At 58.2% G+C, this 13,826-nt stretch overlaps 2 protein-coding genes and 1 long non-coding RNA gene across 3 annotated transcripts in view; all 3 read left to right on the top strand.

Annotated features, from left to right (window-relative positions):
* Positions 1–2,267, top strand: part of STRAP (serine/threonine kinase receptor associated protein) — a 48,965-nt gene extending 46,698 nt beyond the window's left edge. The window contains exons 7-9 of the mRNA XM_077267277.1: positions 1,354–1,490; positions 1,591–1,740; positions 1,914–2,267. Of these exons, the coding sequence (XP_077123392.1) occupies positions 1,354–1,490; positions 1,591–1,740; positions 1,914–1,975 (349 nt within the window). The 3' untranslated portion in view covers positions 1,976–2,267. The remainder of the gene's footprint in view (positions 1–1,353; positions 1,491–1,590; positions 1,741–1,913) is intronic.
* Positions 2,268–2,964: 697 nt separating this feature from the next.
* Positions 2,965–3,399, top strand: LOC143777169 (uncharacterized). The gene is made up of 3 exons (XR_013215986.1): positions 2,965–2,996; positions 3,109–3,143; positions 3,334–3,399. It is a non-coding gene; the product is annotated as an uncharacterized LOC143777169 (long non-coding RNA).
* A 2,468-nt stretch (positions 3,400–5,867) lies between these two features.
* DERA (deoxyribose-phosphate aldolase) overlaps positions 5,868–13,826 on the top strand; it is a 30,961-nt gene continuing 23,002 nt past the window's right edge. Inside the window, exons 1-3 of the mRNA XM_077267276.1 lie at positions 5,868–6,035; positions 10,775–10,872; positions 10,945–11,092. Coding sequence (XP_077123391.1) covers positions 6,005–6,035; positions 10,775–10,872; positions 10,945–11,092 — 277 coding nt within the window. The 5' untranslated portion in view covers positions 5,868–6,004. The remainder of the gene's footprint in view (positions 6,036–10,774; positions 10,873–10,944; positions 11,093–13,826) is intronic.

The raw sequence follows: 13,826 nt of genomic DNA, 5'->3' as shown, positions 1-13,826 counted from the left end.
GTAGAGCGGATGTGACGGCGGCTCCTCTACGTAGTGCCGGATGCAGGAGTGACGGGCGCTCCTCCTCTACGTCGTGTCTGCTGTAGAGAGAATGTGGTGGCGGCTCCTCTACGTAGTGCCGGATGCAGGAGTGATGGGCGCTCCTCCTCTACGTCGTGTCTGCTGTAGAGAGAATGTGGCAGTGTCTCCTCTACATAGTGCTGGATGCAGGAGTGACGGGCGCTCCTCCTCTACGTGGTGTCTGCTGTAGAGCGGATGTGACGGCGGCTCCTCTACGTAGTGCCGGATGCAGTAGTGACGGGCGCTCCTCCTCTACGTGGTGTCTGCTGTAGAGAGAATGTGGTGGCGGCTCCTCTACCTAGTGCCGGATGCAGAGGTGACGAGTGCTCCTCCTCTACGTGGTGCCAGCTGTAGAGGTGACTGCTGCTCCTCCTCTACGTGGTGTCCGCTGTTGAGCGCATGTGGCCACGGCTCCTCTGCGTAGTGCCAGCTGTAGAGGTGACTGCTGCTCCTCCTCTACGTGGTGTCTGCTGTAGAGCGGATGTGACGGTGGCTCCTCTACATAGTGCTGGATGCAGGAGTGACGGGCGCTCCTCCTCTATGTGGTGTCTGCTGTAAAGAGGATGTGACAGTGGCTCCTCTACGTGGTGCCAGCTGTTCAGGTGATGGGCGCTCCTCCTCTACGTGGTGTCTGCAGTAGAGAGGATGTGACAGTGGCTCCTCTACGTAACGCCGGATGCAGGAGTGACGGGTGCTCCTTCTCTACGTGGTGCCAGCTGTAGAGGTGACTGCTGCTCCTCCTCTACATGGTGTCCGCTGTTGAGCGCATGTGGCCACGGCTCCTCTGCGTAGTGCCAGCTGTAGAGGTGACTGCTGCTCCTCCTCTACGTGGTGTCTGCTGTAGAGAGGATGTGATGACGGCTCCTCTATGTAGTGCCAGCTGTAGAGGTGACTGCTGCTCCTCCTCTACATGGTGTCCGCTGTTGAGCGCATGTGGCCACGGCTCCTCTGCGTAGTGCCAGCTGTAGAGGTGACTGCTGCTCCTCCTCTACGTGGTGTCCGCTGTTGAGCGCATGTGGCCACGGCTCCTCTGCGTAGTGCCAGCTGTAGAGGTGACTGCTGCTCCTCCTCTACGTGGTGTCTGCTGTAGAGCGGATGTGACGGCGGCTCTTGTATGTGGTGCTGGTACTTCTGCTCGTTACCATCACGTACTATGACATTTGGTCATGTCCCTGCTCGGACGACGTCTGGATATTGACGGTGTTTGAACTCTCCTGAGGTGCCTCTAGGCTTCTCCGCCCTATAGATCCAGTGGCCCCTTGTGATGGTCATTTTTTTTTATTCTCTTTCCAGCCTGGAGCTGATCAAGTCGTTTGAGGCACCAGCTCCCATCAACTCTGCTTCTCTCCACCCCGAAAAGGACTGCATTGTGGCCGGAGGCGATGACTTCAAGCTGTATAAATACGACTACACCACAGGAGAGGAGCTCGGTGAGGAATCTTACCCTGGCGGCCTCCACTCCTCACTGAGGCTGCTGCCTCCCTTTCCATGCTCTTGTCATCCTGATCTCTTGTCTCTTTCCTTTGATAGAATCCTACAAAGGCCATTTTGGTCCGGTCCATTGTGTGCGCTTCAGTCCGGACGGCGAGCTTTATGCCAGTGGCTCTGAGGACGGCACGCTACGGCTGTGGCAGACGGCAGTGGGCAAGACGTACGGCCTGTGGAAGTGTGTTCTGCCCGGTATGAGGGTGGGGAAGGGTCTGCCCAGACTTTACTCTTGGGAGATTGGGGCGCAAGGGTGGGTAATGTCCCTCCCACCCAGTCGCCGGAGCTGCGTACTGTTCCTGCTCTGTGGGGGATGGTTACAGGGAAGGGGACGTTTCTCATCGTGACTGCATTGTCTCTTTGAGTAGATGAGTTGATCTCGGAGAACTCGGACATCATTTACAACGTCTCGTCTGAGGTGAAAGCTTGAGCTCCGGTCTTCGTGTTGACTCGATGAACATCCAGACGCTTTCCGGGAAGAGTCCTCCATCTACGGCGACGGCACAACTTCTGGGATGATGGCGCAGGAGGGACCTGGCAGCGCATGTTGTGACGGGACACCAGTGACGTGTGTGACGACGGATGGAATTCATTGTGTGGAGGGAGGGTCTGATCATGGAGGGTCCGCTCTCCTGCCCCCGACCACTGTGTTACATCATCTGCTTCTCTGTATTTACATAAAGTACTCTGTTCTGTTCTCTGAATAAACCCTGTACAGAGTCTGAGGTGTCCAGTGTGTGCGGCGGCGCCACCTAGAGTGGGTGTGCGACCTTGCCACCTAGTCAGTGTGCGATGGCGCCTCCTAGAGTAAGTTTGTGGCGGCGCCACCTGTAGTCAGCGCGCAGGGTGTGCAGCAGCGCCACCTAGAGTTAATTTGTGTACGGTGATGCCACCTGCAGTCAGTGTCCAGGGTGTGGCCATTTACCTTTGTCAGAGGGCCACTGCCTCACCTCAGTCCTCTGTATCTGCACTATATATAGGTCACTGTGGTGGCTCAGTGGTTAGCACTGTACTGTGTATAGGTCACTGTGGTGGCTCAGTGGTTAGCACTGTGCTGTGTATAGGTCACTGGTGGCTCAGTGGTTAGCACTGTACTGTGTATAGGTCACTGTGGTGGCTCAGTGGTTAGCACTGTACTGTGTATAGGTCACTGTGGTGGCTCAGTGGTTAGCACTACTGTGTATAGGTCACTGGTGGCTCAGTGGTTAGCACTATGTACAGGTCATTGGTGGCTCAGTGGTTAGCACTGTACTGTGTATAGGTCACTGGTGGCTCAGTGGTTAGCACTATGTACAGGTCACTGGTGGCTCAGTGGTTAGCACTGTACTGTGTATAGGTCACTGTGGTGGCTTAGTGGTTAGCACTATGTACAGGTCATTGGTGGCTCAGTGGTTAGCACTGTACTGTGTATAGGTCACTGGTGGCTCAGTGGTTAGCACTACTGTGTATAGGTCACTGTGGTGGCTTAGTGGTTAGCACTATGTATAGGTCACTGGTGGCTCAGTGGTTAGCACTATGTATAGGTCACTGGTGGCTCAGTGGTTAGCACTGTACTGTGTATAGGTCACTGGTGGCTCAGTGGTTAGCACTATGTACAGGTCACTGGTGGCTCAGTGGTTAGCACTATGTATAGGTCACTGGTGGCTCAATGGTTAGCACTGTACATAGGTCACTGGTGTCTCAATGGTTAGCACTGTACTGTGTATAGGTCACTGGTGGCTCAATGGTTAGCACTGTACTGTGTATAGGTCACTGGTGGCTCAATGGTTAGCACTGTACTGTGTATAGGTCACTGGTGGCTCAGTGGTTAGCACTGTACTGTGTATAGGTCACTGGTGGCTCAGTGGTTAGCACTGTACTATGTATACACTGCTAAAAAAAAAAAAATATAAAGGGAACACCTACAGTGTGGTGTTTAACTTCACGTGACTCCCACTTCTGTGGAATGAACCTGTCCAGTTATGATCCACCACTGATTATGAATCCGTTGCTCCTGCTGTTGTGTAAATGGAACAGACAACAGATAGAAATGATGGACCATTAGCAAGGAGAGGAGCTGCAGGGGAGACCTCAGACCATGTCTCTGTTCTCATCCTTTTTGGTTGTTTTGGTCACTTTAGCATTTTGTTGTTGCTCTCAGCCCTAGAGGTCCTGTGCAGTAGCATGAGGTGGTATCTACAACCCACAGCAGTTGCTCCATCCATGAGGATGGTCTGAGGGCCTGATGTCCACAGGTGAGTATTGAGCTCACAGCCCAACACTGTGCAGGACGCTTGGCAATTTGCCACAGAACACCAGGATGGGTAAATTCACCACTGGCGCCCTGTGCTCTTCACAGATGAAGGCAGGCTCACACTGAGCACATGAGACAGACGTGACAGAGTCTGGAGACGCCGTGGAGAGCCTTCTGCTGCCTGCTACATCCTTCAGCATGTCCGGTTTGGCAGTGGGCCAGTAATGGTGTGGGGTGGCATTTCTTTAGATGGCCGCACAGCTCTCCCTGTGCTCACCAGAGGCAGCCTGACCGCCATTAGGTACCGAGATGAGATCCTCCGACCCCTTGTGAGACCATATGCTGGTGCGGTTGGCCCTGGGTTCCTCCTAATGCAGGACAATGCCAGACCTCATGTGGCTGGAATGTGAAGCTATGGACTGGCCTGCCCGTTCCCCAGGCCTGAATCCGATTGAACACATCTGGGACATCATGTCTCGCTCCATCCACCAACATCACGGTGCACCACAGACTGTCCAGGAGTTGGCGGATGCTTTAGTCCAGGTCTGGGAGGAGATCCCTCAGGAGACCATCCGCCGCCTCATCAGAAGCATGTCCAGGCGTTGTAGGGAGGTCATACAGGCACGTGGAGGCCACACACACTACTGAGCATCATCTTGTCATGAGGCGTTTCCACTGTAGTTGGATCAGCCTGTAACTTACTTAAAATCAAAGTGGAGAATTATCTTTCCAAATCCGAGGGAAAGAAGAGCAGGAGATCTGTATTATACAGCATAGAGGAGGAGGACGGGGATCTATGTGACTATAGAGGGGGAGGAGGACGGGGATCTATGTGATTATAGAGGGGGAGGAGGAGGACAGGGATCTATGGGACTATAGAGGGGAGGAGGACGGGGATCTATGCGACTATAGAGGGGGAGGAGGACGGGGATCTATGGGACTATAGAGGGGGAGAAGGACGGGGATCTATGGGACTATAGAGGGGGAGGAGGACGGGGATCTATGGGACTATAGAGGGGGAGGAGGACGGGGATCTATGCAACTATAGAGAGGGAGGAGGACGGGGATCTATGGGACTATAGAGGGGGAGGAGGACGGGGATCTATGGGACTATAGAGGGGGAGGAGGACTGGGATCTATGGGACTATAGAGGGGGAGGAGGATGGGGATCTATGGGACTATAGAGGGGGAGGACTGGGATCTATATGACTATAGAGGGGGAGAAGGACGGGGATCTATGGGACTATAGAGGGGGAGGAGGACGGGGATCTATATGACTATAGAGGGGGAGGAGGAGGACGGGGATCTATGGGACTATAGAGGGGGAGGAGGACGGGGATCTGTGGGACTATAGAGGAGGAGGACTGGGATCTATATGACTATAGAGAGGGAGGAGGACGGGGATCTATGGGACTATAGAGGGGGAGGAGGACGGGGATCTATATGACTAGAGGGGGAGGAGGAGGACGGGGATCTATGCGACTATAGAGAGGGAGGAGGACGGGGATCTATGGGACTATAGAGGGGGAGGAGGACGGGGATCTATGGCACTATAGAGGGGGAGGAGGACTGGGATCTATAGGACTATAGAGGGGGAGAAGGACGGGGATCTATGGGACTATAGAGGGGGAGGAGGACGGGGATCTATGGGACTATGGGGGAGGAGGACGGGGATCTATGGAACTATAGAGGGGGAGGAGGACGGGGATCTATATGACTATAGAGAGGGAGGAGGACGGGGATCTATATGACTATAGAGAGGGAGGAGGACGGGGATCTATATGACTATAGAGGGGGAGGAGGAGGACGGGGATCTATGCGACTATAGAGAGGGAGGAGGACGGGGATCTATGGGACTATAGAGGGGGAGGAGGACGGGGATCTATATGACTAGAGGGGGAGGAGGAGGACGGGGATCTATGCGACTATAGAGAGGGAGGAGGACGGGGATCTATGGGACTATAGAGGGGGAGGAGGACGGGGATCTATGGGACTATAGAGGGGGAGGAGGACGGGGATCTATGGGACTATAGAGAGGGAGGAGGACGGGGATCTATGGGACTATAGAGGGGGAGGAGGACGGGGATCTATGGGACTAGGTGTCTATAACTAATCTCCTGCCTCTGCTGTGGGACATGTGACCTGCTAGAAGGGGGCGTGCGGTCACATGATGACAGTGGGCGGAGCACAGAGCTGGAAGTGGCTTCTGTACGAAGAGCGAACAACATGTCATCCAGAAACCCGGGGAGCAAACTGGGTGAGAGGAGGAGGCGCCGTGCGGCCCCGGTCTGTATGTGCGGCTCTCCCCCGTGTCCCCGGTCTGTATGTGCGGTTCTCCCCCGTGTCCCCGGTCTGTATGTGCGGTTCTCCCCCGTGTCCCCGGTCTGTATGTGCGGTTCTCCCCCGTGTCCCCGGTCTGTATGTGCGGCTCTCCCCCGTGTCCCCGGTCTGTATGTGCGGTTCTCCCCCCGTGTCCCCGGTCTGTATGTGCGGCTCTCCCCCGTGTCCCCGGTCTGTATGTGCGGTTCTCCCCCGTGTCCCCGGTCTGTATGTGCGGCTCTCCCCCGTGTCCCCGGTCTGTATGTGCGGTTCTCCCCCGTGTCCCCGGTCTGTATGTGCGGCTCTCCCCCGTGTCCCCGGTCTGTATGTGCGGTTCTCCCCCGTGTCCCCGGTCTGTATGTGCGGTTCTCCTCCGTGTCCCCGGTCTGTATGTGCGGTTCTCCTCCGTGTCCCCGGTCTGTATGTGCGGTTCTCCTCCGTGTCCCCGGTCTGTATGTGCGGTTCTCCCCCGTGTCCCCGGTCTGTATGTGCAGTTCTCCCCCGTGTCCCCGGTCTGTATGTGCGGTTCTCCCCCGTGTCCCCGGTCTGTATGTGCGGTTCTCCTCCGTGTCCCCGGTCTGTATGTGCGGTTCTCCCCCGTGTCCCCGGTCTGTATGTGCGGTTCTCCTCCGTGTCCCCGGTCTGTATGTGCGGTTCTCCCCCGTGTCCCCGGTCTCTGCGTGCGGCTCTCCCCCGTGTCCCCGGTCTGTATGTGCGGTTCTCCCCCCGTGTCCCCGGTCTGTATGTGCGGTTCTCCCCCCCGTGTCCCCGGTCTCTGCGTGCGGCTCCCCCCCGTGTCCCCGGTCTGTATGTGCGGTTCTCCCCCGTGTCCCCGGTCTGTATGTGCGGTTCTCCCCCGTGTCCCCGGTCTCTGCGTGCGGTTCTCCTCCGTGTCCCCGGTCTGTATGTGCGGCTCTCCCCCGTGTCCCCGGCCTGTATGTGCGGTTCTCCCCCGTGTCCCCGGCCTGTATGTGCGGTTCTCCTCCGTGTCCCCGGTCTGTATGTGCGGCTCTCCCCCGTGTCCCCGGTCTGTATGTGCGGCTCTCCCCCGTGTCCCCGGTCTGTATGTGCGGTTCTCCTCCGTGTCCCCGGTCTGTATGTGCGGCTCTCCCCCGTGTCCCCGGTCTGTATGTGCGGTTCTCCTCCGTGTCCCCGGTCTGTATGTGCGGTTCTCCCCCGTGTCCCCGGTCTGTATGTGCGGTTCTCCCCCGTGTCCCCGGTCTGTATGTGCGGTTCTCCTCCGTGTCCCCGGTCTGTATGTGCGGTTCTCCCCCGTGTCCCCGGTCTGTATGTGCAGTTCTCCCCCGTGTCCCCGGTCTGTATGTGCGGTTCTCCTCCGTGTCCCCGGTCTGTATGTGCGGCTCTCCCCCGTGTCCCCGGTCTGTATGTGCGGTTCTCCCCCGTGTCCCCGGTCTGTATGTGCGGTTCTCCTCCGTGTCCCCGGTCTGTATGTGCGGCTCTCCCCCGTGTCCCCGGTCTGTATGTGCGGTTCTCCTCCGTGTCCCCGGTCTGTATGTGCGGTTCTCCCCCGTGTCCCCGGTCTGTATGTGCGGTTCTCCCCCGTGTCCCCGGTCTGTATGTGCGGTTCTCCCCCGTGTCCCCGGTCTGTATGTGCGGTTCTCCCCCGTGTCCCCGGTCTGTATGTGCGGTTCTCCCCCGTGTCCCCGGTCTGTATGTGCGGTTCTCCTCCGTGTCCCCGGTCTGTATGTGCGGTTCTCCCCCGTGTCCCCGGTCTGTATGTGCGGTTCTCCTCCGTGTCCCCGGTCTGTATGTGCGGTTCTCCTCCGTGTCCCCGGTCTGTATGTGCGGTTCTCCCCCGTGTCCCCGGTCTGTATGTGCGGTTCTCCCCCGTGTCCCCGGTCTGTATGTGCAGTTCTCCCCCGTGTCCCCGGTCTGTATGTGCGGTTCTCCCCCCCGTGTCCCCGGTCTGTATGTGCGGTTCTCCCCCGTGTCCCCGGTCTGTATGTGCGGTTCTCCCCCCGTGTCCCCGGTCTGTATGTGCGGTTCTCCCCCGTGTCCCCGGTCTGTATGTGCGGTTCTCCTCCGTGTCCCCGGTCTGTATGTGCGGTTCTCCCCCGTGTCCCCGGTCTGTATGTGCGGTTCTCCCCCCGTGTCCCCGGTCTCTATGTGCGGTTCTCCCCCGTGTCCTTGGTCTGTATGTGCGGTTCTCCTCCGTGTCCCCCGTCTGTATGTGCGGTTCTCCCCCGTGTCCCCGGTCTGTATGTGCGGTTCTCCTCCGTGTCCCCGGTCTCTATGTGCGGTTCTCCTCCGTGTCCCCGGTCTCTATGTGCGGTTCTCCTCCGTGTCCCCGGTCTGTATGTGCGGTTCTCCTCCGTGTCCCCGGTCTGTATGTGCGGTTCTCCTCCGTGTCCCCGGTCTGTATGTGCGGTTCTCCCCCGTGTCCCCGGTCTGTATGTGCGGTTCTCCCCCGTGTCCCCGGTCTGTATGTGCGGTTCTCCCCCGTGTCCCCGGTCTGTATGAGCGGTTCTCCTCCGTGTCCCCGGTCTGTATGTGCGTTTCTCCTCCGTGTCCCCGGTCTGTATGTGCGGTTCTCCCCCGTGTCCCCGGTCTGTATGTGCGGTTCTCCTCCGTGTCCCCGGTCTGTATGTGCGGTTCTCCCCCGTGTCCCCGGTCTCTGCGTGCGGTTCTCCCCCGTGTCCCCGGTCTGTATGTGCGGTTCTCCCCCGTGTCCCCGGTCTGTATGTGCGGTTCTCCCCCGTGTCCCCGGTCTGTATGTGCGGTTCTCCCCCGTGTCCCCGGTCTGTATGTGCGGTTCTCCCCCGTGTCCCCGGTCTGTATGTGCGGTTCTCCCCCGTGTCCCCGGTCTGTATGTGCGGTTCTCCCCCGTGTCCCCGGTCTGTGTGTGCGGTTCTCCCCCCGTGTCCCCGGTCTGTATGTGCGGTTCTCCCCCGTGTCCCCGGTCTGTATGTGCGGTTCTCCCCCGTGTCCCCGGTCTGTATGTGCGGTTCTCCCCCGTGTCCCTGGTCTCTCTGCGGTTCTCCCCCCGTGTCCCCGGTCTCTGCGTGCGGTTCTCCCCTGTGTCCCCGGTCTGTATGTGCGGTTCTCCCCCGTGTCCCCGGTCTCTGTGTGCGGTTCTCCCCCGTGTCCCCGGTCTGTATGTGCGGTTCTCCCCCCGTGTCCCCGGTCTCTGTGTGCGGTTCTCCCCCGTGTCCCCGGTCTGTATGTGCGGTTCTCCCCCCGTGTCCCCGGTCTGTATGTGCGGTTCTCCCCCGTGTCCCCGGTCTGTATGTGCGGTTCTCCTCCATGTCCCCGGTCTGTATGTGCGGTTCTCCTCCGTGTCCCCGGTCTGTATGTGCGGCTCTCCCCCGTGTCCCCGGTCTGTATGTGCGGTTCTCCCCCGTGTCCCCGGTCTGTATGTGCGGTTCTCCCCCGTGTCCCCGGTCTGTATGTGCGGTTCTCCCCCGTGTCCCCGGTCTGTATGTGCGGTTCTCCCCCGTGTCCCCGGTCTGTATGTGCGGTTCTCCCCCGTGTCCCCGGTCTGTATGTGCGGTTCTCCCCCGTGTCCCCGGTCTCTGCGTGCGGCTCTCCCCCGTGTCCCCGGTAGCTGCGTTCCATGCTGCCTCATTGACTCGGTCGCTGTCCGCCTTCTCTTCCTCTCTGGCCGTGTGGTCACTCTGGGGTTCACGCTCTGCACTTTGCACCCTGGTCTGGGAGAAGTGACAGCTCAGTGTGAGGACTCTGCACATTGTTTGGTTTCTTTCGAGGGTTCGAAGGTCTTTTTTTAAAGGTTGGGTTCAGTTGGTGGGGGCCGGTTTCTTTCTTGGGGGCTGGTTTCTGTGTCAGCGGGGGGGGGGGGGGGGTGGTATCTTTGTCTGTGGCAGCGGGGGCCTGGTTTCTTTCTCTGCGGCAGCAGGGGGCCGGTCTCTTTCTCAGTGGCAGTGGGGGGCCGGATTCTTCGTCGGTGCCAGCGGGGGGGCGATGTCTCTGTCGGTGGCAGCGGGGGGGCCGGTTTCTTTCTCAGTGGCAGCGGGGGGCCGGATTCTTCGTCGGTGCCAGCGGGGGGGCGCTATCTCTGTCGGTGGCAGCGGGGGGGCCGGTTTCTTTCTCAGTGGCAACGGGGGGGCCGGATTCTTCGTCGGTTCCAGCGGGGGAGGGGGGGGGCGCACTCGCGCTCTATCTCTGTCGGTGGCAGCGGGGGGGGGTGGTACCTTTGTCGGTGGCAGCGGGGGCCCGGTTTCTTTCTCTGTGCCAGTAGGGGGCCGGTTTTTTTCTCAGTGGCAGCGGGCGGTTTCTTTGTCGGTGCCAACAGGGGGTATCTTTGTTGGTGCCAAGGGAGGGCTGGTTTCTTTCTCTGCAGCAGCAGGGGGGCTGGTTTCTTTCTCTGCAGCAGCAGGGGGGCTGGTTTCTTTCTCTGCAGCAGCAGGGGGCCGGTTTCTTTCTCTGTGGCAGCAGGGGGTGGTATCTTTGTTGGTGGCAGCGGAGGGGCCGGTTTCTTTCTCGGTGGCAGCAGGGGGCCGGTTTCTTTCTCTGCAGCAGCAGGGGGTCTGGTTTCTTTCTCTGCAGGAGCAGGGGGGCCGGTTTCTTTCTCTGCAGCAGGGGGGGGCAGTTTCTTTCTCGGTGGCAGCAGGGGGGGGCAGTTTCTTTCTCAGTGGCAGCAGGGGGCCAGTTTGTTTTTTTGGGGAGCTTCTATCGCATCTGACTTCCCCTCATTTCCAGACCTTGGGTGGGTTTCCCGAGTTGCGGTCAATCAGCCGGCCGTCCTCAGACGCGCGGAGCAGATTCAGAGCCGTAGGACAGTGAAGAAGGACTGGCAGGTGAGGAGGGGTCTCATCTGGACTGGGGGGGTGCATTGGTGCTTATTAACCCTTCGCTCCTGTCCTGTACAGGCGGCCTGGCTGCTGAAAGCCATCACCTGCATTGATCTGACCACCCTCTCCGGAGATGACACCGCGGGCAATGTCCACCGCCTCTGCTACAAGGCCAAGCATCCAATCCGAGGCGACCTTCTGCGCAGCATCAAGATGAACGACTCGGGTACTGGCAGCACAACCCGCATCGTCCTATGTGGGGTAGAGGGGATCTGGTTACATTCACTCTGTAGAGGAACTGCATACTCAGAATAGGGGGAGATTGATAATCCACATTGTAGGTTTCCTCACAAATGATGGACCCCTGGCCTTTGCTTCCTCCCCGGGGGTCCTCCATGTCCTCTACAGAGATCCCCCGACATCTGCTTTGTCCCCGGGTGTCCTCCATGTCCTCTCCAGAGATCCCCCGGCCTCTGCTTCCTCCCCAGGGGTCCTCCATGTCCTCTCCAGAGATCCCCAGGCCTCTGCTTCCTCCCTGGGGGTCCTCCATGTCCTCTCCAGAAATCCCCAGGCCTTTGCTTCCTCCCTGGGGGTCCTCCATGTCCTCTCCAGAGATCCCCCGGCCTCTGCTTCCTCCCCAGGGGTCCGCCATATCCTCTCCTGAGATCCCCAGGCCTCTGCTTCCTCCACAGGATCTGTCATGTTCTTTTCAGAGTTTCCACCCCGGCCTCTGCTTCCTCCCCTGAGGTCCGCCATGTCCTCTCCGGAGATCTTCCCTGCGTCTGCTTCCTCCCCCGGGGATTTAACATGTCCTCTCCGGTGATTTCCTCCCCCCCCGGCCTCTGCTTCCTCCACAGGATCTGTCATGTCCTCTAGAGAGATCCCTCTGCCACTGCCTCCTCCCCAGGGGTCCGTCATGTCCTCTGCAGAGATCCCCCCTGGTCTCTGCTTCCTCACCTGAGGTCCACCATGTCCTCTCCGGAGATGTTCCCCCTGCGTCTGCTTCCTCCCCAGGGGATTTAACATGTCCTCTCTGGTGATTTCCCCCCCCCCCCCCCCCGGCCTTTTCTTCCTCCCATGGGGTCTGTCATGTCCTCAGCAGAGATCCCCCGGGCTCTGCTTCCTCCACAGGATCTGTCATGTCCTCTAGAGAGATCCCTCTGCCACTGCTTCCTCCCCAGGGGTCCGTCATGTCCTCTGCAGACAGAGATCCCCCCACCCGGCCTCTGCTTCCTCCCACATTGTCTGTCATGTCCTCTCCTTAGATGCACCCGCCCAGGCCTCTGCTTCATCCCCGGGGGTCCTCCATATCCTCTCCTGAGATCCCCAGGCCTCTGCTTCCTCCACAGGATCTGTCATGTTCTTTTCAGAGTTTCCACCCCGGCCTCTGCCTCCTCCCCTAGGGTCCGCCATGTCCTCTCCGGAGATCTTCCCTGCGTCTGCTTCCTCCCCCGGGGATTTAACATGTCCTCTGCGGTGATTCCCCCACCCCCCCGCCCGGCCTCTGCTCTGCTTCCTCCACAGGATCTGTCATGTCCTCTAGAGAGATCCCTCTGCCACTGCTTTCCTCCCCAGGGGTCCGTCATGTCCTCTGCAGAGATTCCCCCTCCCGGCCTCTGCTTCCTCCCACGGTGTCTGTCATGTCCACTCCTTAGATGCACCCGCCCAGGCCTCTGCTTCATCCCACGGAGACTCATATCCTCTCCTGAGATGCACCCGCCCAGCCTCTGCTTCGTCCCCGGGGGTCCTCCATGTCCTCTCCAGAGATCCCCCGGCCTCTGCTTCGTCCCCGGGGGTCCTCCATGTCCTCTCCAGAGATCCCCCGGCCTCTGCTTCCTCCCCAGGGGTCCTCCATGTCCTCTCCAGAGATCCCCCGGCCTCTGCTTCCTCCCCAGGGGTCCTCCATGTCCTCTCCGGAGATCCCCCGGCCTCTGCTTCCTCCCCAGGGGTCCTCCATGTCCTCTCCGGAGATCCCCCGGCCTCTGCTTCCTCCACAGGATCTGTCATGTCCTCTCGGGAGATCCCTCTGCCACTGCTTCCTCCCTATGGGGACGTCATGTCCTCTGCAGAGATCCCCCCCCCCCCCAGGCCTCTGCTTCATCCCACGCAGACCAGGGCTGTGGAGTCGGTAAGCCACAGTTGTGACTCCGACTCCTGGATTTTATCAGGTTCCGACTCCTTCATAAATGGCCAATTCGTAACAATAAATTTACTGTTGTAAGATATTAACATCGTGCTTATTCAGTTTCTCACCATCATATAAGTAATCAGACCACTTAGAGCAAAAACTATATTTATTAGAATACAAGTAGAATATAGCAAATAACTTTTATAAACTTTTCTAAACTCTTGTAAGTAAATATGCAATAAACACTGTTATGCAGTTAATAAGAAGAAATCTATAAATTTGTCCTCAGATAAAGTATTGCCTCTGTCAGATCCTCCTTCATGGATGCCCTCAAATCTGATCTAATTATTTTGAGAGCAGAGAACAACCTCTCTACACTAACTTGGGTTGGTGGCAAAGCAGTAACCACTCGGGCAACATCCCTGACAATGTCAGGATACAGAGGAATCGCTTGTTGCACTGTTATTTTTGATGAACGGTCAAATTTCTCAATTTCTTTTAGTGCACATGAAAAATTCTGCTGAAATGTCCTGGCTGTGTTCTTTGATGGGGATGACTCTTCTTCTATGCGGGAACGCTTTGCACGGTCCTTGTGATCCAAATATTTTTCGAAATTAAATTCTTCATCAGTTGATGAGGGTGAAGATGTGGCAGGACGACCAGATTCTTCTTGTTCCTCCTGACTGCTCTGCAACCCTTTCATCCTTACTGCTATGTCAAACAGCTTCTTTTCCTTTAGTTAGCTGTCGATCATCTAGAGGAATCCGATGCATTGGGTCTACATAAACAGCTGCCAAAAGAATGTTATTGTGTAATAGTAGCTCCTCTCTCC

This window comes from Ranitomeya variabilis, chromosome 5 (genome assembly GCF_051348905.1).
Source record: "Ranitomeya variabilis isolate aRanVar5 chromosome 5, aRanVar5.hap1, whole genome shotgun sequence".
NCBI classification, from domain to species: domain Eukaryota; kingdom Metazoa; phylum Chordata; class Amphibia; order Anura; family Dendrobatidae; genus Ranitomeya; species Ranitomeya variabilis.
This window is presented reverse-complemented; position numbering and strand designations above follow the sequence as displayed.